This window comes from Anas platyrhynchos, chromosome Z, assembly GCF_047663525.1.
Source record: "Anas platyrhynchos isolate ZD024472 breed Pekin duck chromosome Z, IASCAAS_PekinDuck_T2T, whole genome shotgun sequence".
NCBI classification, from domain to species: Eukaryota; Metazoa; Chordata; class Aves; order Anseriformes; family Anatidae; genus Anas; species Anas platyrhynchos.
In genome coordinates, this window is record NC_092621.1 from 85,616,264 (window position 1) to 85,640,729 (window position 24,466).

Here is a 24,466-nt window from a genome sequence, read left to right on the forward strand (position 1 = left end):
AGGAGGGTAGGCGAGCTTTAATGGTAACTGGCATAATGTTTGCAGGTGCTGGGGAAGAATTCTAACTGGAATAATAACTGTATGATGTATATGTAAAGGCCCGGGCATTTTTGTTGAAGTGTTCTTTTAAACATATGTTAATATGTTGTCGTGGTTTAACCTGGCCGGCAGCTAAACACCACGCAGCCGTTCGCTCACCCTCCCCCCTCCCTCTCTGGGACGGGGGGAGAGAAATGGAAAGTGAAGCCCGTGAGTTGAGATAAAGACAGTTTAATAAGACAGGAAAATAATAATAACAAAATAATAATAACAATAATAACAATAATAATACAATGGTGATAATAGGGAAATAATAATAATATGTACAAACAAGTGATGCACAATGCAATTGCTCACCACCCGCTGACCGATGCCCAGCCTAACCCCGAGCAGTCCGGCCCCCTCCCCCCGGCTAGCCACCCCTATATACTGTTTAGCATGACGTCAGATGGTATGGAATACCCCTTTGGCTAGTTTGGGTCACCTGTCCTGGGTCTGTCCCCTCCCAGCTCTTACTGCACCCCCAGCCTGCCCGTTGGCAGGACAGAGCAAAAGGCTGAGATGTCCTTGGCTTAGTATAAGCACTGCTCTGCAACAATTAAAGCATCGGGGTGTTATCAGCACTCTTCTCATCCTAAGCCAAAACACAGCATTCCACCAGCTACTAGGAAGAAAATTAATTCTGTTCTAACTGAAACCAGGACATATGTGAATATGTAAATATAATATAAGAACTGCCATTGAGGTGTATGCCTAAGGGAACGAAATTTGCCCAGGCATATTATCTGCTCGTCGGGTTTAAATGTCCTCAGTGTAATTGTCTACAGGCAGTTAATTTACAGTGGTCTGATTTTACTTGTGTATCTCTATATATTGTGGATTTTGGAGGGATTGGGATTGACTAGTAAAGAGCTCCTAGGAAAATGGTGGAATATTAACTGCTATGGATTAGAATGGGAAAAGGCCAAAGCAAAGCAATCCCACGGAAAAGGCCCCTAGAATGTATACTAACACATTGGAGGGATATAGTGGGAAGAGGGGGGCCAGAGAGTAAAAAAACTGTTATCAAATATTGTAATCAGTGGTGGCCACTTTATAAACTAGAGGCTGGAGAGGAGTGGCCCCAAAATGGAACTATTAATTATAACACCGTATTACAGTCAATATGTCCTTTATTACAGTCAATAAAGTCCTTTTTGGAGAGAAGGAAAATAGGATGAAATGTAGTATACAGATATGTTGTTTCAGCATCTTAGAGAGAAAAGGAGTGGAGTTAATCGGCCCTTGACTGAGCCTTTGGTGTTGGCATTAGAAAAGTACAGTCCCAAGAAAAGGAGAACTGTTATTTCCAGGCAGAAGGTTTAGCCTCTAATAAGGACAACTATTTTAACAGCGATACCAAACCCATGGTCTCAACACCTATGGGTGCAATACCTTCACAGGTTTTTACAGTGGGTCAGTGTGTCCTTGGCTTTGAGTCATACACTAAAATTATTGGCTTGATCAAACGACACCCTCTGTTGGGACAGGAGCCTTCTGGGTCAGGGCATTTCACATGTACGGCAGGTCTTAGATACAGGGGATTTAGGATGGCTTCACACACTCTTACAAGCAGCAGCAACAATGCATTTTCACTCTGAAGAACTTTGCAAATAGTAAGGAAACTGCATGTCTCATCCCTAGGGATCAAATATCAGCTCAGATACGTCAAGGCAAGCATCCACTGAAGGAAAGGCTCCAATGGAAACTTGAGTGCAAGAACTTTCCCTGTGCAATCTGAACTCCAGCTCAGGTTGGAAAGATCCCAATAGTCTGGAGTGCGTGCAGTAACAGCAAGAATAGGTTTTACTCCAGCATATTACACCAGTTCGGAGACCTACATCTCTCCCACAAGATTTGCTGGTGTCATACTCTATATAATGTAGACAGATAATGTAGATTCAACTGCATCCTAATCCCTGCCTGTTAAGAACACCTCACAAAATCGTCAGTTTCATCACCAATTTCAGTAAGAACTGGTCTGACCTCAGGCAATGTCCCTTGTAAGTATATTCCTATTCTACTGTGAGCATCTTCCTCAAGCAAGAATCTGGATGTCCCTGATGAAACATGGGGATTCACCTGAGTAGAGCCAAGGACCTTTTAACTCATCAGCCCCAACCATGACCAGAAAGGCTCGCTGTGGCCCCATGGCAATGGCAGAACTTCATAAAACAGGCTCTCTTGAGTCCCTAGGCACATTTCATCAGACTGCACCTGTTCTGGGGCAGGCACTGGGTAGAACCAATGAGAATGGCATGCTCCTAACTGCTCTCACTAGTACTCCTCTTCAGGACCTGAACCGTGGCAGAAAAGCAACTGTAAGCAGTCTGAACATAAGCCTGAGGAGATTAGATCCATCCACAGACATGGCTCATTCTGTAGCAAACGAGGTGCAACAACTAGCAAGCAAGGAGGTCGTTTTTTGAAAGGAATGAAAAAACCCATCAGTGATGGGACAAAAGAACCGTTCTTGCAGCACAGATCACAACATCACACATAAGGGGAGCATGCAAGCATTTGGACATAGCGTGAGAAGTCAGACATAAGCAACATGGCACAGCTGTTGGACAATTGTATAAGCCCCAGAAAGAACTTCAGTTCTCCTGACCTCAGCGTGTTTCTCCTGAAGTGCTGGAGCCTCTTGAGAACATTTTCATTTGTACTGCATCAACCTGGCTGGTAGTTCAAAGCAGCAGAAGGGTGGTCTGGCACCCCTCTGACCTTTCCCCATCCCCTCAAGACCTTATCTGCACTGGTGGATGAGCAGATAAAGCTCCACTTTTTCTGTTATCCTCATCCCATGCTTCCTCCCGATCCTCAGGTTCTGCATTGTTATTGTGATTTCCCAGCTCCTCTTCCTCTTTTAGGACTCCCTCACTGTTCAGCCCCTGCAGGAGTGCCACCACTTCCTCCGGCTTGGGCAGTTTAGTTATCTTAAAAGTGTTTCTTATAATGGGGTGTGTCCTTGTGGATAAGCCTCTGTTTCTCCACTGGGAATGGTCACTTTTCATCTTCATCCTCATCTTCACTCCTTATTAATGTGTCCTCAGTAAAGTGTACAGTGGGCTGCAATGGCAAAGCCCCAGAAAGGCTGCGAGCCTCAGATAACAGCCATAGCTGCAGGCAGCACATAAATCTGCTGTCCCTCTACTACCAACGCATGCAAAGCCAGCATTTCTGCTTTAATGTTAAAGAAGATGCAGGAATACATACCCCAATTTCCCTATACTTGTTTTTGCCCCATCTCCCATATTAACTCCTTCACCTAGACACATCTGTCAGCTTCATGGGCACTCAAACCTGTAAGCCTGACTTTTGCACAGTCCCTGCCCCATTCCCATGCTATTTTTCCTAGTCTTTGATGGACCCTGTTCCACCACGCTCCCTGAATCTCTCCTTGCAGTTAGCTTCCAGGGCCTTTACTTGCCTCCAGCAATGCCCAAATCATACTCTGTAAATCCATTTATCATTTTCTCAGAAACTGTCAAATCCTTCCACTTTTTAACATGACCCTGATGCAGTTCCTAGATTCCTACCTCATTGTATTCTACTTCTACATCTTCCTCCTCTTGGACAGCTGCTTCTTTATGCTCCTCTTCAGCTTTTGGCTTTACAACCTTCCCCAGCTCCTGCATCTCAGACAGCTGCCCATTTGGCCAGCTCCTTTGTCCCTCTTTTCCCTGCTCCTCTGCCCTAAGGTCAGCAAGAGGTGGTGCTGTTAGAAAGGTGGCAGTCCTCACTGTGATTTGACATGGCACTCAGTCTTTCTCCTGGGAAGATGATAGATTACAAAAATCAAGACGGAAACCAAAGTAGGAAATGGATCAGTATAATCTGATTGGTGCAGGGTGGGGTATGGTCCACTGCCAAAAGAACCAGCTTTTTCAAGTTGCCCACTACCTTCCTAGCTCTACCCCTGTTTCACCATCTATGTGGGCATTTATTGTCAATATCACACCTGGGCAGCAAGGCAACATCCCCCAGTACTCTATTCCCATCAATCTTTATTCAGTATATCAGAGCCTTCTTTTTCTCTCCCTCTTCTGTGACTGAAGTGGCACTGAGGCACACATTCCCCGTTATGGCCTTTTCTGTATCCTTGCTGCATCTTGTGCTGTCTCAGTGGCCCTAGCAGACACCACAAGGTAGGTTCTAACTCATGAAATGCAAGCAATCCATGCTCAGTCCAGTCTCACATTTCCCAAAAGTTAAGTTCTTTCTGCCCAGCTTACAAACACTGCCTCTCCATTTCCCCCATCTGCGACATGCTCTGTACAGTTATCCATTTCTTAGTGAACAGCACTCGCTTCTGACTTAGGTGAATTCAGGTCTGTGCCAGGTTTTGCAGCATGTACCTCATTGCACGGAACTTCAATAACTTTCTTCATAACCTTCAGCTCGCTGGGATGAGGGGTTGCTCTGCGCTGTAGGCCCTACCGAAGAAAAAGCACTCATGCAGAGCATGACATTTAACAATCAGAGGAATACGTGTCATACCTCAAGATTGAATCAGTTCAAATGACGTGTTTTATCAGACCACTAGAGCCCAAGCTGGACATGAACAAAATGTCACAGAATCTGATGCGGACTTCTCTGCTATTACAGCGTGCAGCTGGGTACAGGACTTCATTCTGGTCTAACCAAAGCTCGCACAAGTTTGGTAGCACTCCCAGAGTTATCTGGCTGTAACAGAGCAGGGCAGTAGCAGTGTCACAGCAGTAGCAGTGTCAGTCCTTTCCAGGGGAGAAACTGCTCTAGGATATTCCAAATCACACTAAAACTCTGCAAAACTCGATGGTACTGCTTTCACACCTCCAACAACCATTCATCAAATGGTTTATGAGACTAACATTTTGGTGTGCCACAATACTGCAGCAAATATGTTTGGAAGTGTCTGGGTTAGCATACTGGCTGCAGAAGCTCCCAACAGGAAACATAGAAGACAACAGGAAGGACTGTCCAGTAGCAAGGTTTTGGAAATGCTGGACCCACAGTAGAAATGTGTCTTTCTCCCCCTCCTGCCAGACATGAATAAAAGCTTTTGGTTAACACTGACAATCCCAACATGATATAGCAGCGCTATCAGCAATGGTAGACGTGTTCATAGTGTTGCTCCTTTTGTTACCTGTAAACACAACACACTCTGATGAGTGTTTGGTTTAGGACTTAAAGCACCACTCGAGTGCTGTTCAAGCATCAGCCAACTGTTCTCACAAGCAGGCTGCAGCTTTGTGCGTAGGAAGCTGCAAAATCTCTTCTGTCCCCATTTTAGTTGGCTTTCTGCCAAAAAGCATTTCAGAACATTAAGAACAGGATTCAGTAACAACTTGATCCACAACTGCAAAGTTAAATATCACTGGATTTCCCCCAGTGTCAAGACGAGCTGTAATTCAAGATTATGCACTGGCTCTCAGCATACTTAGGTTTAGGCTTGGGTTTAGAGCCCTCCATGGAGGCACCCTGATCCAGAGGGCACACACCACATGCTAGGCTGACATAACTGTCAGGAACAACATGGAATGGTCCTGTACTTTCTAAAGGAGAAAATAAATTACGAAGGGAAATGCAGAAAGTCAGCCCAGCAGAAGTGGAAAATGACAGCTGGTGGCAGTGCAACACCGCAGATAAATAAAGTACCAGACAAGAATTTCATTGGAAAGGAAAGATCTTTAGGCAGCTAGATAGCAACAAAGAATGTCTCAGAGCAAAGGGGCTTGGAAAAAGCAGAGCAAGGTGTGTATAAGGGTAGTAGAAAGTGAAACAGGGCCAACACACAAAGAAAACATTATACTGGGAACACTGACTAGGCCATCCTGGGCAGATCAGAATCTTCCCAAACAACCTGAGGGTCTACTTCTTTGCATTTCAGACAAAACAAAACAAAACAAAAAACACTTCCACAAAGGTACAGATGCTACCTCTACCAACCACCCATATTCCCTCCCCACCATCCCTCACCTACCAGTAATTCCAGGTCATTAGCACCAAGGTCCAACTGTTCTAACTTGACAAGGAATGAGAGCAAACTGCAACACACAGGGAATGGAAAGGGAAAAAGAGAGGAAGAGGAAGAGGAAGAGGAAGAGGAAGAGAGAATGAGAGAGAGAGAGAGAGAGAGAGAGAGAAAGGAAGGGAAGGGAAGGGAAGGGAAGGGAAGGGAAGGGAAGGGAAGGGAAGGGAAGGGAAGGGAAGGGAAGGGAAGGGAAGGGAAGGGAAGGGAAGGGAAGGGAAGGGAAGGGAAGGGAAGGGAAGGGAAGGGAAGGGAAGGGAAGGGAAGGGAAGGGAAGGGAAGGGAAGGGAAGGGAAGGGAAGGGAAGGGAAGGGAAGGGAAGGGAAGGGAAGGGAAGGAAAAACTAATAATACAGTGTACAAACAAGTGATGTACAATGCACCCGCTGACTGATGCCCAGGCTATTCCTAAGCAGCCAGACCCCCCACCCCGTCCAGCCCCCCATATAATTGTTCAGCATGACGCCATATGGTATGGATTAGTCCTTTGGCCAATTTGGGTCAGCTGTCCTGGGTTTGTCCCCTCCCAGCTTCTTCTTCACCCCAGCCTGCCTGCTGGCAGGACAGAGCAAGAAGCTGAGAAGTCCTTGGCTTAGTGTAAGCACTGCTCTGCAACAATTAAAACATCAGGGTGATACCAACGTTAGTCTCATACTAAATCCCAAACACAGCTCTGTAACCTGCCCTGACACTGACATCAGACTGACGGGCCTGTAATTCCCTGGAAAGTCCTTCCAGCCCTTCCTGTTGCCTGGAGGCACGTCTGCCAGCCTGCAGTCCACTGGGGCCTCCCTCATCACAGTGGGCAGCAGAAGAGACCTGCTGCGCTCCTCCCTTGCCACGGGAGCCCCACGGCTCCCACCGTCCCTCCAGGCCACAGTGAGCTCCACAGCCCTTCCAAGGAGGCAGGAGCAGGTGGTGCAGCAAGGCTGCCTCTGCCCTCCGCAAGCAACCTCAGGGCCCGATACACAACAGCCTGGCAGCATGGCTCTTACCCTCCAAACCGTCACACAGGAAGTCATTGTGGGCTTACATATGATGTTACAAGCACCCTGAAGTCCATAGCACTAATATCTACCTCTCTGTGAATATAACGCCATCAAATTATGGTCCCTTCATTTCGTATTTCATGTTAACAGTTAATATGTCACTCAGTAGTCATATAACTTATTTCTCTTGAGACCTAAGACAATATTAAATTACATCTCATGCTTCTTCTGTATTTGTCAAGGTGTGTGATTTATGGACTAATGAACACATTTCATGTGAACTTTTACAATATTCACCTCTGTTTCATTTCCATACTCAATATGATGTTCATGAAGGTGCATGACTACAGGACTGCTTTTCTCCAGTTAATTAGAAATCAGAGCATTTCTCTAGGTTAAAAGCAAAGAGTATGCAGCCACTTATGTTAAAATTGTTGCCCTGATTTTCACTGCTAGTGATTTCAAATTCTTTTCAGGCTGATCGGTCTGCTTTTCACATTACTTAGCTTTCATCATCCCTTTGCACTTCATTTATAACATATTCATTTTTTATATATCAGAATCCTACTCACTGCACTTTAGAAAACAGTCTTCCTGGCAGGGGAGAAGGAACAGAGGTCTATGAAATAGGATACAGCTAATGATGTAATTAGCAGTATACCAAGCTAGTACCAGACCCAAAGGATTATAAATTTTATAAATATTTATAAATCTAGTTATCTGATTAATTATATATTTTGGCTTTTGGTTTTGGTTGGATGGTTTATTGGTTGGTTTGGTTTGGTTTGGTTTGGCTTGGTTTTGTTGTTGTTTTGTTTTGTTTTTGAGAAAGCCTGAGAAAGTCATAATTTTGATAAGGCTGAAACTCATGAGTGGTATATGGATAACTTTTCAGCCCAGGGAGGTTTGCATCTCTTTTTCCAGTGAGCTATTCATTCAAGAATAGCTCTAGAATAGTTGAGCTATTGATCAGCATCCAGGTGACTTTTTTATATTGTTTTTGCAGATGTGGAGGGATGAGGCATGTGCTACAGGGTAATGGATGCAGTGGAGTTCTCTGTGAAGGTGATCTAGTGTATAGTGTTGGAGGGAAGGCACTACAGTTGGTGACTACACGAAAATGGTTTTTGCTTGTTTGGAAGCTCTCTACAGGTACCTCAAAGGAGGCTGTAGCGAGGTGGGGGTTGGCCTGTTCTCCCACGTGCCTGGTGACAGGACCAGGGGGAATGGGCTAAAGTTGCACCAGGGGAGTTTGAGGTTGGATCTGAGGAAGAACTTCTTTACCGAAAGGGTTGTTAGACATTGGAACGGGCTGCCCAGGGAAGTGGTGGAGTCACCATCCCTGGAAGTCTTTAAAAGACGTTTAGATGTAGAGTATAGGGATATGGTTTAGTGGGAACTGTTAGTGTTAGGTCAGAGGTTGGACTCGATGATCTTGAGGTCTCTTCCAACCTACAAATTCTGTGATTCTGTGTGATTCTGTGAAGATGCAAAGCAGGGCATGACGTGGAATGTCAGCACCAGAGTCTACCTGAGCAAGTTAAGTGATGACCACCATGTTGAAACAGAGGTTATTTATTTGAGGTACTGGTGTGGCAGTTTTAAGTATTTCCCATTTGGGTATTACAGGTGATGCCCAGTCCTCAGTGTGGGAGAATTATCCTTGGGGCAGGTGAATGGTTTGGGTAAAGGAGTGGGAGAGAAAAATCACGGGAGGTAGATGCAGAGAATAGTCAGACTTGCTAGTGTCTCTGATAAGCACTGGCCTTGGGCAAGGTGGGAGTTGAGCAGCCTGCTTCCACTTCTCTCTTACACAGATGTTGTGGATGGAGGTCTGTAGGCTTGGTATGAGAGGCTACTGAGGGACAGTGTCTTGCCATATGAGGATGGTCCTTATCTGGCAGCAGAAGAGAATCTTGAAGGCCATGGTGCCTGGAGTGAAACGTTTCATTTGATTATTTGTAAAATGAATCTTAATGAAATACATGCTAAACATACATGTCTTTACTATTTGACTCTCCACACAAATCATGCTAAACATCACTCCAGGGAAGGGAACAGATAATGTAAGGATATAAAGGAAAAGGTTTTAGTGTTAGGAAAAAGCGTTGGTGTTAGCATTAGTTGATAAAGTGAGATGAATGTCATAAAAGAGCTGGGGGGAGAAAGAAGAGATTGGAAAGCTGGAAGAGGTAGTTGAAAGGCTGTGCTCCTTCTTCTCCACCAAGACAGGGATGCCTTGTTGGTAAGCTCTGCACCTTCATCTTTTGGAGAGGAATACCTGAGATAGCATTTTGCTAGCACTGTTATCAGATATGAGCGCTATTGCAGAAAGGGCGTTTACCAAAAGCAATTCCAAATCTCATATAGAAAATAGAATCATAGAATCATCCAGGTTGGAAAACACCTCTAAGATCATCTAGTCCGGTCCCATCTGTCACCTTATTAAAAGTTTTCAACTTTGTGAAACTGTCTCAGTGAAAGTCCTTGGCAGGGCTCTTAAACAGGCAAGTGTTTGACTTTGATAGGCACCTTTCAATGTGACACAGATCCTACTCCCACTCCACCTAGGTCTCCCACAAAAAATTATTTACAACAGAAGCCATTTGGTATATCTCAACTTCCTTTAGCAGTGTGAGAAAAATCTCAATTAATTTTCTTCAGACAGGATCTTCTGCAAAGCTATTTTATTTGTGATTGGAATAGCGGAAGTCCTTTCAATTACGAGTGCATTTTAGTAAACAAATCATAACCTTTTATTTCCTATTACCCGACGCCTGATCACCTCCCCTGTTTCCTCATTGACTGAGTACTACAGGTTCACAAGCTACTCAACACTCCTCTATAGCATATATGTACAATCTTTCTTTCTTTCCTTCCTTCCTTCCTTCCTTCCTTCCTTCCTTCCTTCCTTCCTTCCTTCCTTCCTTCCTTCCTTCCTTCCTTCCTTCCTTCCTTCCTTCCTTCCTTCCTTCCTTCCTTCCTTCCTTCCTTCCTTCCTTCCTTCCTTCTTTCTTTCCTTCTTTCTTTCCTTCTTTCTTTCCTTCTTTCTTTCCTTCTTTCTTTCCTTCTTTCCTTCTTTCCTTCTTTCCTTCTTTCTTTCTTTCCTTCTTTCTTTCTTTCTTTCTTTCTTTCTTTCTTAGTTTCTCACAGCAGCCTTTTCACACACTCACTCACAACGGAAGTCTGTACTCTCTCTGTCTCCACATCCTAACCCTAACTCTGAACTTTCTGTGAAACAAAACAATTTGTGGACTTTGACTGATTCCAAAGTCCTGCCCATACAGCAGAGCCCCACGTGCCCCAAGGCTCCAAGAGCCCTGCTGGCATATCATAGTGGGACTGGCTCTGGTCTGCACTCAGCTCACAACCACAAGATGTGTGCTGCTGTGTCCCCAACCCCAAAGGCACATCCTTTGAAAGCCCCTTCACAGTCACACTAACAATGGGAGTCTGTGTTTTCTCTCTCTCCAAACCCTAAGCCTAACTCTAGACAGCGCCCAGGTCCAACACACACCACACCCAGCACTTCCATGAAATGCTGCTTGCAGCGGAAGCAATTTATTTAGTAGCCCTCGATGTCCTTTGGCAGCCTTTTAATTAAACTGTTCACAATGGGAGTCTGGACTTTCTCTGTCTCTCTCTAAACCCTAACCCTAGCCCTAGACATTGCCTAGATCCAAGAAACATTTCACCTAGTGCTCCCAAGAAAAATTGCTCGCAACAGAATCTTTTGGTAGCCCTCCACTTGCTTTGGCAGCACTCTCACAACTTCAGTCACAAGGGGAGTCTGTGCTTCCTTTCTTTCCAAACATAAGGACAGGGCTAAGACAGCTCCCAGGTCGAACATTCATCCTAGCAAGAGCTCCCATGAAAAAGCGTTCACATCTGAAGCATTTGGTAGCCCTCAACTTCCTTTGGCAGCCCTTTTACAAACCTTAGTCCTAGAGAGAGTTTGACCTTTCTCTCTCAAAACCTTAATCCTAACCCTAGACAGTGCCCTAGTCAACACCCTTTTCCAATACCCACCCCACCTAGGCTCCCATAAAATAGTGCTCACAACAGAAACCTCTTGATAGTCCTTGGCCTTCTTTGGCAGAATTTTCACAAACCCACTCAAAAAGGGAATCTAAACTTCTTCTGCATCCAAACGTATCTGTAACAGTGACCATAACTCTACTTGACCCTTGTTACTCTAGGACATGTTGGAATGCTGTGAGGACATCCTTTAGTGTTCCTTGGAGAACCACTCTTTCTCCCAGAAGATGCTTGGTTTGCCATGGAGGTGCTTTGGTCCACAGGGAAATGCTAGCTTGGTAAACTGCTAATTACATCATTACCTATGTCCTACTTCATAGACCTCTGTTTCTTCTTCCCTGACAGGAAGACTGTCTTGAAAGTGCAGTGAGTAGGATTCTGATAACACTAATAACAGAAGGATTCTGATAACAGTAGGATTCTGGATAGGTACACAAGCACTACTGGGCCCGTCCAGCCTGGACCCCAGCTCCAGGCTCCCCAGCAGGCTTTTCAGACAATAAACTGCTGTTAGAGCTCCTCCTTTTTGCCCTTATCAGTGGTCGCTCAGGAGGTTTCTGCTTCTTAGGTGCACAGCCAAAGTTCCAAGGGGCCACTTGGGCCTTCTCAAGGATTAGCAGTTTGCAGGCTGACTGGCAGTTGCGTCTGCCAGTGTTTTAGCAGACCTTTGCTGTCAGAATGTCTCCCAGGATTGCCAGCTCACATCCATGGCTGCTCTGGCCACTGAGTGGGAGAGGCAAGGCTCTGGTGTGCCCATGAAGACAAAGGGAGGTCCTTCAGGCACACTGGCGCTCTGGGACACGCCACAGAGCCACAGGGTGGTCCCAAGAGAGTGTGAGGGCACACAGGTGACGCGCGGAAAAGACTCCACAACCATAGGGTTGTAAAGTAGGTACACTTTATTGCGGTGCACCAGGCGCACTGGGAATGGCTTCCCTGAAAAAGTGCGCACCTGCCTGGTCGTCTCTCACAACTTTATACACGAATACTGTTACATATTACATGAGCTCTCATACATATTCTTTATTGTCCCCCAAAAGGCGGACCTCTTCCAAGTACTCATTTCCATACTCCCCGCCCTTAGCTCCTCCCGGTTGCACCTGCGCAGTGTAGCCTGGTGGTCGTGGGCAGGGGTCTTTCGGGATGAAGGCAACGAGGAAGAGCAGGTTAAACTCTCTTGACCTTTCTGGACTTGGACCTGCTGTTGGACAGTATTTAGAAGTTTTTTGTTCATCTTTGCCTTGTTTCCTGCCAACAAGTTGTTCATCCTTCCCTAATGAGTTGTTTGTCCTTCCCTCACCCGTTGGCCTTGAGCGATATCTTCCTTTTTACATCTGCTTCTCATCTACATCCCTATAATTAGGATATTTTACCATATATGTAGCTAGATACTAATTTGGATAAGTTTTAGCATCTTCCCCATCTCACAGCGGCCTTGTGGCATCTGAGAGGAGTCAGGTGCCTGGGCCTCACGCCCTCCGCCCTGGAGACAGCGTCCCCCTTCTGGCCTGGGTGACATCACAGCAGAGCCCTTTGTGACTCACCCCTGGGACAGCTACAACTACCCAGCACCAGCAGGGCAGCCCCACAGTGTCCAGAAGGATTACAATGGGAGAGTGCATGAGTTGTGTGGCTCCTCGCCAAAACGATGCTGACGATCTTCCCCTGGCGGGGCTGCTATTAGTTATCCCCAAGATCCTGGACGCTGAGAAGGATAGCGGATCTGCTGCATATTCTATGTGGGAGACCCATGTGCTTCAGAGGGGTAAGTACGCAGGCACCGCTGGGCCCGTCCAGCCTGGCCCCAGGCTCCAGGCTCACCAGCAGGCTGGAGGCGCGCTCCACCAGGGACGGGTGCCGCAGCATGGCACTGCCATGCCACTGCCAGAACTGAGGAAGCCAAGCGAGCGAGGGTCCCCAGCGGGCTGGACGGGACCAAAGCGAGCGAGTGCACCCTGTTCTGCAGCAGGAGCCCGCTTCCCTGGAACATCAGCAGAGGGGTACAGCCGGCGGGGGGCATGCCGGTTCCTGAAGGGCAGGGCAGCTGTGAGCCAGGAGCCAGCCCCAGCACAGCCTCCCCTGGCAGCAGGAGAGGCTCCCGGCCGGAGAGAGTGGAGGGGACCCAGCTCTTGCTGCGGGGACAGGCAGCGGAAGGCTGCTCACCCGGCAGGAGGCAGCGGTGCTGCAGGACAGGGACCTTTCCTGCTCTGCTGCCAGCGGCAACCTTGAGGAAAGGGGGCATCAGTGCTCCGACCCAGGGCTTGCAGTCGGCAGGGCGGTGGGCACAGGGTTCAAGAGAGGGCACGGCTCTTCCCTCTGCCTCCTGCCCCGCTTACAGCTCTGTCCATTCTTTCTTAATCAGATAATGTTTCTGCTGTCTCCATCTTGTCTCTGGCGCCCAAGGACATGGAAGACTATGACTACTTCTGGGCTGTTCTCACTGGCACCAAAATGGTAACTGCAGACTTTGTCAGTGCGTGAGGCTCAGCGTGCTTCTCCCAGCTGGGGGCTGCTGTGTTTGCTGCCCACGCACAGGCTTTTGGAGGGCTGCTGGCTGTGCTGAGCTGCTGCCCTCCTGGCCCCTTGTGCTATCACTGCACCCCTGTGGTGCAGTGGCCCTGCTGGCCATGTCGCCGCCCTCTCACCGTCCCTATTTGTCTCTGTGCTCCCTGACTGTCAGGAAGAGGACTGGAAGCTGAAGTTTCTGGCCTCGATCCGCACCATCTGCAGCAACACGGTGCAGAAGAGATACATGTACCTGCCCTGTGACATGCTGGGAGTGGAGGAGAAGGTGAGGGGATACCCAGTGGGGCGGGGAGGGGGAAAGGGTGAGCTGTCCGGGCACCAGCCCAGCAGTCAGAACAGCACAGGGGTTTCTGCGCACAGGGGAGGGTGGGACGGGCCTCTGTGGGCACAGAGCAGCCTGGCCCGTGCCCCCCTTTACCCCGCCCCCGTCTTGACGCCAATGCTGGTATAGTGCCAGCAACGCTCTGCCTGCCCTGCAGATCAGTGCCAGCCCCTGGCAGCTTCCCGTGTCCCATCCTGACCATGTTGTCTCTCTCCAGATGCAACTGCCTGAGTCTTCCTCCGACCACCTGCGCACTCTGATGCTCCTGGGCTGGCAAGCTGCGTATGCCATCAGTGAAAGGAGGTACCTGCCCCAGACCTTGGCTTGGCCAGGGCCTCTCCACAGCATGGGCCTGACAGTAGCGGGCTTCCCCCACCCGGGCAGGACTTTGGTGCTCTGTCTTAGGGCCTCAGCTCTCCCCTGCGCCAGATAGGAGGGCAGAGGGTGCCATGCCGGCAGAGCCAGCCGGCAGAGCCGGCAGGGGCTCTCCATTGTCTCCCTGCCCAGCTTTTTTCCCTGAAGGGAGAGAGGCAGGAGCTGGAAAGGGCTTTGTGCACTGCATGCCATGACTGCCCTCTATCCCCGGCTCAGCAGCACGGGAGAGGGAGAAGATGCCTCCACACAAGCCTTGCCCACCCAGTACGGGTCCCACCTGGTGACCCCAGGCCCTGACATCTACGGTCACCTTCCCAGGGCATCTGGGCACTGCTCCTAGTGCCAGCCTCCAACGGGCACCTTCTCTCCTCTCCTTGCAGCAAAGAGAACCTAGCACTGCTGTCACAGCACCTCGGCCCCTGCATCAACGCCATCGGCTCTCTTGCTTCAACGAGGGAGAGGGGCAGTCTGGATGCTTCACTTTATGCTGAGGTAAGCACCGAGTGAGCTACAGAGAGCCTGCTGCCAGTCAGTTCCTGCGCACTAGTTAGCTTTGGCTGCTGAAAGACCACGGGAGAAACAGAAAGACAACAGAGATCCTGAGACACCACTGGGCAGGTTGCCGGCACCACTGGGCAGCTGAGGCCTGCCTCAGGCAGCAGGCGTTCAAGCCAGCTTCCCATGAGGAAGGACCAGCAAAAAAGCACCACCCGCTCTGTCTTCCTTACAGATTCTGAAATCTCTGGACAGCGTGCTGGAAGTGCTGGTGTGTACTTCGTCGGACTACACTGCTGCTATGCTGGAGATCATCTTGCAGGTCTGTCCCCAAGGCCGCGACGGGGTACACCCCCTTTCCAGGCTCTTCTCTTGTTCAGGAGAAGTCTGGGCACGCTGCGTAAACCCTGCCCGGTGCTTGGCAGAGCTGCTGCTACGGGAGCTGCCACTGCCTCCCAAGGCAAACCAGCAGCTTTTCTCTTCTCAGGCCCTGCTGCCCTTCACAAGATCCGAGAATGTGGCAAAGCGTCGGTATGCCGTGGGGAGGATTGCCAGTCTGAGCGAGGTGCTGATCCCCAGTTCTCTGATGCAGGTAAGGAGCTGGTGGCTCAGGCAACCTCTAAGCACTCCCTCACCCCTTCCCGGTGTCTCAAGTGCACTAGCTCAGCCAAGCTGCCACTGTCCATCCTCTCAATCCCAGGACTCGTTCAGAAACAGAGTGGGCACGGTCAGAGTTCGCACCTTCCAGACGAAGCCTGTGCCACTCCTGGGGCAGCTGATGGGGTGCCTCACCCTGTGCTGCGCCGAGAAGGACAAGGACATCAGCTGTGGGTCTGCAGAGGCTCTTCACGCCTTCCACAGGATCGTGATGGTGCGACAGAGTAAGAGAGGCTGGGGTGGGCTAGCACCTTCCAGACACGAGGGCCCTGTCAAGACCAGGCATGGTGATACGCCGCTTTGTCCGCCCTCCCCAGCTAGAGGAAAGAGCAGCACATTCCTCCAAGGGTGGAGCAGGGGAGCAGCCATGCTGCACCAACCCTAGGGGGCTCCCCCAGCCCCTATCGGAGCAGCAGGATGTCCCCTGGGGTAGTGGCTTAGTAGCACTCCTGAGAACCAGTGGACTGGAGAGCCTGTAGCAGTAGCAGCATCGTGGGGCTTCTCTCCTGCTTCAGAGCAGAAAGCCAGACCAAACTCTCCGGCCTTTCTGCAGACTGCGAGGCGGTTTGCCCTCCTCCCCCTTGCAACAGAAGACCCATTTCCTCCCTGGCATGTCTCCTGTCCCCACCCCCTACCCTCCACCCAACACAGAGTGCCCCTCTTTGACAGACACAGCGCCCTGCCACAATCCCTGCCGCAAGCTCTGCTTGGTGTTCTCAGCTGTCTTCTCCAAGCAGCAGCTTCTCCATCATTCCTACCACTCACCCACCCTCTGTTTGCCTTGCTGCCCAGGCCACTTCATGACACCTACCTATCCGTATCTCTTTCTGGAGCGGGAATGCCCAAGCACCTTCCGGCCCAAGGACGCTGCTAACGAGCTGACGGTAATGAGCCCCTCCCTTCCTGGGATTCTTGGCTGTGAGGTTGACAGGAGACCTGGATGAACCAGTGCCCCAAGAACTGCGGGCAGGAGGCAGGGTCCGTCACGGCCTGCCAGCAAGCCGGCTGCAGGGTGCCACCGTATCTCAGCGGGGAGTAGCCAAAGGCTAATGTCAGTGGCCAGCGTCAGCACTGCAGGTCCAGCTGTCCTGGCCACCCACAAGGCCTGGCTGCCTACACACTGCCAAGTGTGCCCTGACCCTGACCTCCACCACCTGCCTTCACCCTGCGGGGCAGTTCCCTCTCCGCAGCCACTGAGGCTACAGTCATCCCAGCCCAGGCCGGCCGTTGCAAGCCCACGCCAGCTCTTGCTCCTGCCTGTGCTGGGGGCACAGTGCCAGCACTGCCCTGGCTCTCTCTGCAGAGCTGCCCTCGCTGCTCAGCTGCAGCCCGCCACCAAGGCAGGCTGTGGGACGTCTTCCCTCTCACAGGTATTTGGCAGCTTCCTCTTCCCCGTCGAGAGGACGAACTTCATCCTCACCATCTTGGAGGGCATGACACACCCCAGGGTCTCCGACAAAAAGGTGGTTGCCCGTGTGTTGGATATGATCACAGACTCAGACATGGAGGAGGTTAGCAGTTTGCAGACAAATTGCCCTGTGCTGTTGCCCTCTCGGGGGCCGTTCTCCCTGGCCCGGGTCCAGGGCTTGGGAGTCCCCGACAGCCATTCGGGCTGGCAAAGAGCCACAGGAGGGAAACATTTGCTGGTGGCAGCTGGGGCCATGGCTGTGCTCTGCTCCATTCTCCCTCGTCTCTCCTCCAGGTGCCACGGGTCATGCGGATCATCCATGACTGCCTGGCGACGGTCAGAAAGGAATCACTCCTGGACATCCTGAAGAGGACCCTTTTCCAGATCACCTCCTTGCACCCTGGGCACGCGGTCCAGGGCCTGCTGGAGGTCTTCCCGTGGTGCGACAGGTACAGGGCCCACCCACCCACCTCTGGCACAGCTCAGGACCCTCAGGGCCGGCACAGGCCAAGGGGCAGTGGCTGGGGTGGCCCCATCGACTGCATGCTTTGTCTCTGCAGGGTTGCCACGGCCATGTGGCAGACGATGGTCTCCGAGCCCTGCGTTGCAGAGGACGTGCTGAGAAACCTGCTGAAGCAACGCATAGGGCCTGAGCACGATGTCTTTGGCTCACCCCACAGCTGTGTCCGTTCCTGGGCTGTGAGTTCCTGGACCAGGCCTCGCTCACCCCCAGTGGGGCTGCACTCCCCTCCCCATCCCCTCCTCCCCTCTTCCTCTGTCCCCAGTCGACAGCCTCCCCTGGGGCTCCCCAGTCAGGGGGGCTGGGAGCCAGAGCCCAGCAGGGCCACATGCACTGCTGGGGCCCCACTGCGCACAGGCACGCAGCCCACCCCTGCCCTGCCGCTCTCTGTCCTCCTCCCTCCCCGCCTGCTCCTGCCTTGCTGGGCAGCCCCGTGCAGGGCGGCTGCCTGGCCCAAGCAGGCTGCAAGGTTTGGCCCAGGGAGCTGAGGACAGCTGGCAAGACCCCTGGGGCCTGCTGGGCCCTTTGCTCTGGACACAAAAAGCTGGCTTGCCCATGCCACAAAGCAGAGCCGAACCCAGGGAGCCGCTGGGACTGGGCCCCAGGCCAGGCAGCCAGGCAGCGGGCTCAGAGCGACGCCTCACCCCCACCTCCCTCACCCCCCAACCCGCAAGCTCTGGCAGTGCTGCAGGGACACCCGTGCACTGAGAGCTGCACCTGACTGTTTTCTGCAGGTAACCAGCGCCATGAACAAGATCTTCCAGCTGCCCTCCAGCAAGAACATTGCGCTGTTACTTTTCCACAAGCTCTACATTGCCGTGCTCTTCCAGATCTCCTTCATCCATGAGTGCACACTGCAGGACTTCAGCAGCGGCAGCAGTCAGATGGGGGAGTGCGTGTGGCCTTCAGGCAGCTTTCTCAGGTGCTCCATCCCCTCTGCCAGGTCTGTGCCCCAGGCCGGAGCCAGGGCCGGGGCGCCACATGTGACGCGCATTATGCTCTGCATGCAGGACTGCGGTGATGACCATGAGAGCTCTTTTCCAACACCTGGGGGGTGCCACTTTGGTTGAAGACATCCAGATGCAGGGTGGCTGGGACAGGCTTTTAAGACATGAGACCTTCCACACAGGTGTTGCTGTGCTGACTAGGTGAGCGCCTCATCAGTTGTCCTTGTCTCCCCTGGCACTCTTCCCCCAGAGGTGGGTCCCCTTCCTCGTGGCTGGTGAGGTGTCCCCAGGGGTCCGAGGGACAGCGTTGGTGACTGAGGGATCTCAGGAGAGACCGGCAGGGGGAGTGGCCTCTTTGATCTTTAAGGTCCCTTCCAACCCGAGCCATTCTATGATTCATTCTATGATTTCCATGCTGCTGCCTCTGAGAGCTCCTTGGTGAAGGGCTGCTGTTGCCCAGTGCAAGAGGAGGACTCGCAGGACCTGTCACCTTCCAACGCACTCCTTCCTCGGGGACCAGCGGTGCAGGAGAGTGCTGGGGCTGGCTCTGCAGGCAGTGCCACAGCCTGCACTGGAGCTGTGTGGCAGAGCAGCCGGAAGGGTGGCCAGAGAGCGCGGGAAGGCTCAGTGGCCTGGGCATCCAAAGTGGTCAGGAAATGGCATCTGTTGGAAGGCCACAACTTGTGTGTAGGCAGGGCGTCTCTCAGTGAATCGAGCACATCTGTGCTCGTCACCCTCCATGTTTGCAAAGGCAAGGTACATGGTGAAGGGCGGGCGGCCTCTCCTCAAGCGGATGGCACCAGCTGCTGAAGCAGAGTGCAGAAATGCAAGCCTTGCCCTGGTCTGGCCCATGGGATAACAGCTAGCGCTGACAGCACAGTCCCAAGGAGGTTTGTTTGCCCGGCTTGGTACTAGCAATGCGTTCTTCCCCTGGCCAGGGCTCTGGGAAGCAAAGCACCGCTCTTTGGTGCCTCGGTGTTTGAAGAGGCAGTCGTACGTCTCTGGCAGAGACAGAAGCATGAGGAGATCACCGCCATGGCTGTCTTCACGGAGGTAGGGCCTAGCAGCAAGCGGTGCCTCTCCAAGGTGCCTTGAAACTCTGGGCTCTCTGGCAGATTCAGCATGCTGCCAGGAGTCCTGCCGGCTGGGCCAGGCTCTCACTGGGCTGCTGGGTGTCTTTCAGTTGCTGGACTGTGTAGACTTTGAGCAGCTTGTTGATAACTGCATCCCGCACCTTCTTCATTCACACCTGCGCAGTCAGTCCTCGGTGCTGCGTAGGATGGCGGTTACAAGCCTCGTCACGCTGTCTACGAGACCCAAGCTGGTGAGTGGGGGCATCTGGGCCAAGTGGCGGCATCTGCCTGGGGCTGGGCTGCAGGTGCTGTTGCCCGCAGAGGCTTGCTTGGACTTTGCCAAGAATCGGGAGGGGCGGTAGTGGCTCCACTGCCCTCACTGCCTTCTTCATCAGCCCCTGAGCGCTTCTGGGCAGCCCCTGCCTGGACTGTGCAGCACGAGGAGAGCGGCACCAGTGTCCGCTCAAAGGCACCTCCTGCTGTGCCAGAAAGAGGTCAATGCCAGGCCCCAGGCCAGCCAGCGCAGGGCTGCCTCAGCTGCAGGAGCACTCTACCCAGAGCAGTCATCCTGCTGAGGTTGGGAAGATGAGCCCCCGCACGGGGCCAGGCTGACACAAGTGGCTGCTTCTGCAACCCAAGGCAGCAGCCTTCTGTCTCGAGGGGCCTCAGCACGCTGCTGGAGACAGACCTCTGCTCTGGGCTGTGCCTGCTGTAAGCAAAGGGCTTCTGCCAGGATGGTCTTCGGTGTTTCTGAAACAGAACTGCTGTGTTTCATGTAGGCAGTAACTCTGCAAGACCTGCTGCCAGAGGTCATGCAGCAACTGCAGGATGCCAACAGCGACATCAATATGCAGGCCATGACTGTCCTCCGCAACACTCTGCGCCTAGCAGATGGGCAAGTGGCTGGCCCCATCGCTCTGCAGCTGCCTGACAGGCTCCTGCCCCTCTTTGACAACGTAAGTCTGGTGGGCAAGCAGGAGGTTTGGCCACGGGGCACGTGAGTGTGGCCTGGGGGTGGTGCGTCCCTCTCCACGTGTCTCTCTGGCCTGTGAGACACGATCCCTGGGCACGTGCTGGAAACGTTTTGCTTGGTGCTTCTTGGGCTCTCCCGCTGGGGCAGCCCCTCCCTGTGCAGAGCCCTGCGGATGTGTGCTCCACAATGGCAACTTCTCCTCGGCCCCTCGCTGCCCATGGCCGCTTCTCCCCTTGCCATGTGTCCCCTTGCCAGCCCCAGGGTGGACCATCTGCAACCCACTGCCTTGCCCTTCCTGTGTCTTGAGCCATTTTGCACTGCCCACACACTTGGCCTACCTGCCACAGCTCACTGCAGAGTGAGAGCCAGGAGCGTGTGTCTCCCTGTCTGCCACACCGACCCCTTGCTCACTGTGAGCTCGGAAGAGCCTGGACTGAGGTCCTCCCTTGTTCTGTCTCACCAGGAGTCCAGCTGCATGAGAGAGCTCTCCATCCTTCTCTGCAAGGACGCCATGGAGGTTGCAGAGGGCACCCATAAGATGGAGATGAAGAAGCAAGTGCACAGGACCGTCCTCCCCCTCTTCTTCCACCTGCATGACCAGAACCAGCATGTGGCTGAGGTGGGGACACTAAGCTGAGCATTCACTTGAGGGGGCAGCACCCCTCAGGAGGGCCTGCCTGAGCATTAGGGGCACGGGCCGTTAGCAAGGCTCCCTCTGAATGTGCCTCACCTCAGGGCCGAAGCTCCCGAATCCAAAAGAAAGGTGCAGAGCCCCTCTGTGCCTGCACCAGGCCCACCACAGCCATTTTGCCCCTACTACGCCTCCGCCTGCACAGAGGGCCAGAGCGGAAGGGCCTCTCCCTGCCCCACATCCAGCGCCGCATGCAGCCCTCCACAGAAAAGCCCGCTGGGAGGCTTCCTGCAGCCCCAGAGCTGTCAGGGGCCAAGAAGGTGGGCACGGACATTTTCCAGACCTGCCCTGCCTGCTCCCAGCTGTGCTCAGCAGTGCTGCGTAGCCACAGATACCTAGGCACTAGAGTTTTCACGGGCATCCCAGCTGTGCCTGCAGGTGTCTGAGGCCAGTGGTGAGGTGCCCAACAGTTGTCGACCCCATGTTATGCACAGGGACCCGCCAGATGCCTAGGCTGAATGCTCCTTTGCTCTCTTGGGCACGAGCACCCTGGAGCCGCCAGCGTGCTCACTGCAGAAACCCTGGCCTGCAGGCTGCCCTGGGCCACGCAGAAGGGTGCAGCCCCTGCCAGGGGTTGCAGGAGCCAGCATGGCTGCCAGCCTCACCAGCCTGGGAAGGGAGCCGCAGCCAGGGCAGGGGTCTGGCCCTGTGTCCGCGGTGGCGGGCTCTGGAGCAGCCCAGGCCCTAGGGAACAGCCTGCTGGGGTCCCCGTGCGTGGTGTCCCTGGCTGCCTCCTGCCCTGGTGCCTCAGTGACTGCAGCGCTTCAGCTGCCTGCTGGCCTTGGCTGCAGATGAGCAGCTCTGGGGGACCTCTGTCCTGCAGCCCCAGCAGCATGAAGTGCCGAAGCTGGTGGTTGCCCCACACCACTGCCCGAGCACCGAGCCCTCTGGCAGATGCCTTCCCCAGCTGCTGCACCTCCCCAGCAAGGGCCAGGAAAGCCCCCAAGCCTCGCCAAGGTGCGGGACAACCAGGGCCTGTCCCATGCGCAGTGGTTTCATCTCCCACTCTCTGCTGCTCTGCAGGCCTCTCGGGAAGCCCTCCTTGGTGCTGCCAAGCTCCTGAAGTGGAAGCAGCTCAGGAACCTGCTGGAGACAGCGCAGCCACAGAGGATTGGCGAGTGCCTGGTAAGGACAACTGCCCGAGGGCTCCCAAAACCTGGCCCAGACAAGGCCTGCCAGCCCTGGCCCAGGGTGCGGGGTGGCTACCCTTGCCTCTAGCCACTGCTGCAGGCCAGAGCCCCCAGCCTGCAGCCGTACACGCACCCCTACCCCCACGCCCCGGCACGTAGCAGTACAGGCTCTTCGACAGCCTCGTCGCTCTCCCAGGTCCCAGGCATACCGACAGCTGACCCTTGGCAGCGGGGTGGCACCTCAGCACCCTGCCCCTTGCTCCCTCCAAAGCCTGGCCCCAGCAGCAGCTGGCTGCTGGTTGGGCATCAGGCTATCCCAGCAGGGGAAGCCAGTCCCACGTACAGGGCCGGCCTGGCCAAGGGGCAAGGCTGCACCAGCCCCATCCACATGTACTATTCTCTTCCAGCTGGTGGGGCACAGCAGCAGAGTGGATGACTACCTGTCCCAGAGCCTGCAATACCTGCGGAGCCCCCAGGAGCCCCTGCAAGAGGCGGCCATCAGGTTCATTGGTGAGTCACAACCCCATGGGCCCTCTGTGCCCCACAGCAGCTTGGCCGCAGCCCCAGCTGCTGCTGAATCAGCCACGTGGCTGCAGAGCATTGCCGGCTCAGAGTGGGCCTGGAGTGCCTGTGGGGGCTCCCTGCTGCCCTCGCCCACACCCTGCCCACGCAGTGGTTGCTGGTGGGAAGCCTAGCAGGTGCCTCGCAGCCTCCTTGGGTGTTGTCACACTTGGGCACACATGGCCAAGCCGGCAGGGATGTTGAGGGGGGGACTGTGTCTGGGGCGAGCTGGCCAGCGGGATCTGTGATGGGCTGTGTGTACCTAGGGCTTGCCGGGCAGCACTTGGTGGATGGGCGCGAGGAGAAGCTCAAGATCATCGAGGGTGAGTGAGGGCAGTGGGGTATCAGCAGGAACTGGCTGGGAGGAGAAAAGACCCTGGGCAGTGAGCTGCGACCCCTGCCCCAGCTGAGGAGGTGGGGTGGCCTTGGCAGGAGGGGTTCCTGGGCGTGCTTCCCAGTGATACGGGCTCTGACCTCCACTCTGTTCCTTTCCATGTCAGCCCTGAGAAGCATGGAGGGCAACAGCAGCCCTTCGGTCTCCTCCCTGGTGACTGAAACCATCCTGGTCCTGAGAACTTCCTCCACATTCAGCCTGCAAGCACTACGTTACCGGCTCCGGAGGGTGTGGGAGAGGAGGCCCCGTGTCCCGAGAGCTGGCTGGCTACGCTGCTGCAGCTGTGCTCAGTGCTGAGCGCTGCTCCAGCCCTCGGGCCCCACCGAGTAACCCCTCTGCTGGACTTTCCCCAAAGAAAGAGCCCTCTTTCTTCACCGCTTGAACGTGTCAATTTTTTGTGTGAAAACTGAACGGTTAGAAAACACCTATTAAAATTGGATTCACATTCCCTCAAGAATCCTACTTTCAGTTTTATTATTGGTCGAATTCCTTCCCTATCTTCCTGCTTTAGAGCATACTGCTCGATCCTTACTGGCTTCTTTCCCTCCTTGAGTCGAATCTCAACACGTGGGGCATTTTTAGCTCTCCCAGGTACATCAGTAGCCCATACGCCTGGGTATACCTGGTTTACGACTTCTTCATTAACTTGTCCTTCCACTGGAAGGTTGACTAGGGCTAAACTCATTACCTGTATATATTGCTGATCATTTACCTCCAGAGTAATCTCCCCTTTTTCAAATTTTATTACTGCTCCTAATTGCTCTAATAAATCTCTACCTAAGAGTGCCCTTGGGGAGTTAGGCATATATAAAAATCTGTGTATGCCCCATTGTTTCCCTAACTTGTACTTCAAAGGTTGACAAAAATAAGCCTTTTCAGGTTGATCGGTTGCACCTTTTACCCTAACACAATCATTCCCTAAAGGCATTAATGCTTGATTTAGAACCGAATATGTTGCCCCCATACCAATAAGAAATTTCACTTCTGTTCCTCCCCTATCTTCCTAATAACCAGTGGAGGATCCGCTAGGGTAGATTCCTGCCAAAATCAGGGGCTGATTACCCTAGGAAAAGGCTAGTCAGTTTGTTCTCTGAATCCGAGAGATCTGGGTCCGAATCTTTTTTTTTTTTTTTTTTTTTTTTTTTTCCATTACATTTCAAAGTTGGTCCAAAATTTCCATGGGGTTTTCTTTTGGACCTTGTTGGAAGCATATTCTCAATTCCCAATTCAAACAGATTCGAGTATTAACTTAACTTCATAATTTTCGGGATGATTAG

The 24,466-nt window shown here is 52.7% G+C and overlaps 1 protein-coding gene across 2 annotated transcripts; it reads left to right on the top strand.

The window, feature by feature from the left end:
* The first annotated feature begins 12,495 nt into the window (after positions 1 to 12,495).
* Positions 12,496 to 24,121, top strand: LOC119715214 (maestro heat-like repeat-containing protein family member 7). Of its 2 annotated transcripts, XM_072031483.1 has the most exons (22): positions 12,496 to 12,882; positions 13,480 to 13,571; positions 13,798 to 13,908; positions 14,183 to 14,268; positions 14,721 to 14,832; positions 15,071 to 15,157; positions 15,323 to 15,427; positions 15,536 to 15,716; positions 16,285 to 16,376; positions 16,863 to 17,003; positions 17,195 to 17,349; positions 17,461 to 17,599; positions 18,155 to 18,342; positions 18,431 to 18,568; positions 19,306 to 19,420; positions 19,551 to 19,691; positions 20,220 to 20,396; positions 20,877 to 21,032; positions 22,128 to 22,229; positions 22,642 to 22,744; positions 23,062 to 23,118; positions 23,296 to 24,121. In XM_072031483.1, the coding sequence occupies exons 1-22, from the start codon at positions 12,726 to 12,728 to the stop codon at positions 23,484 to 23,486; spliced, it is 2,826 nt and encodes a 941-aa protein (XP_071887584.1). In that variant the 5' UTR covers positions 12,496 to 12,725; the 3' UTR covers positions 23,487 to 24,121. The 2 variants fall into 2 exon arrangements, with proteins under 2 accessions (XP_071887584.1, XP_071887585.1); XM_072031484.1 differs by lacking the exon at positions 23,062 to 23,118 and having other exon boundaries at positions 23,296 to 24,120.
* Positions 24,122 to 24,466: the final 345 nt, after the last annotated feature.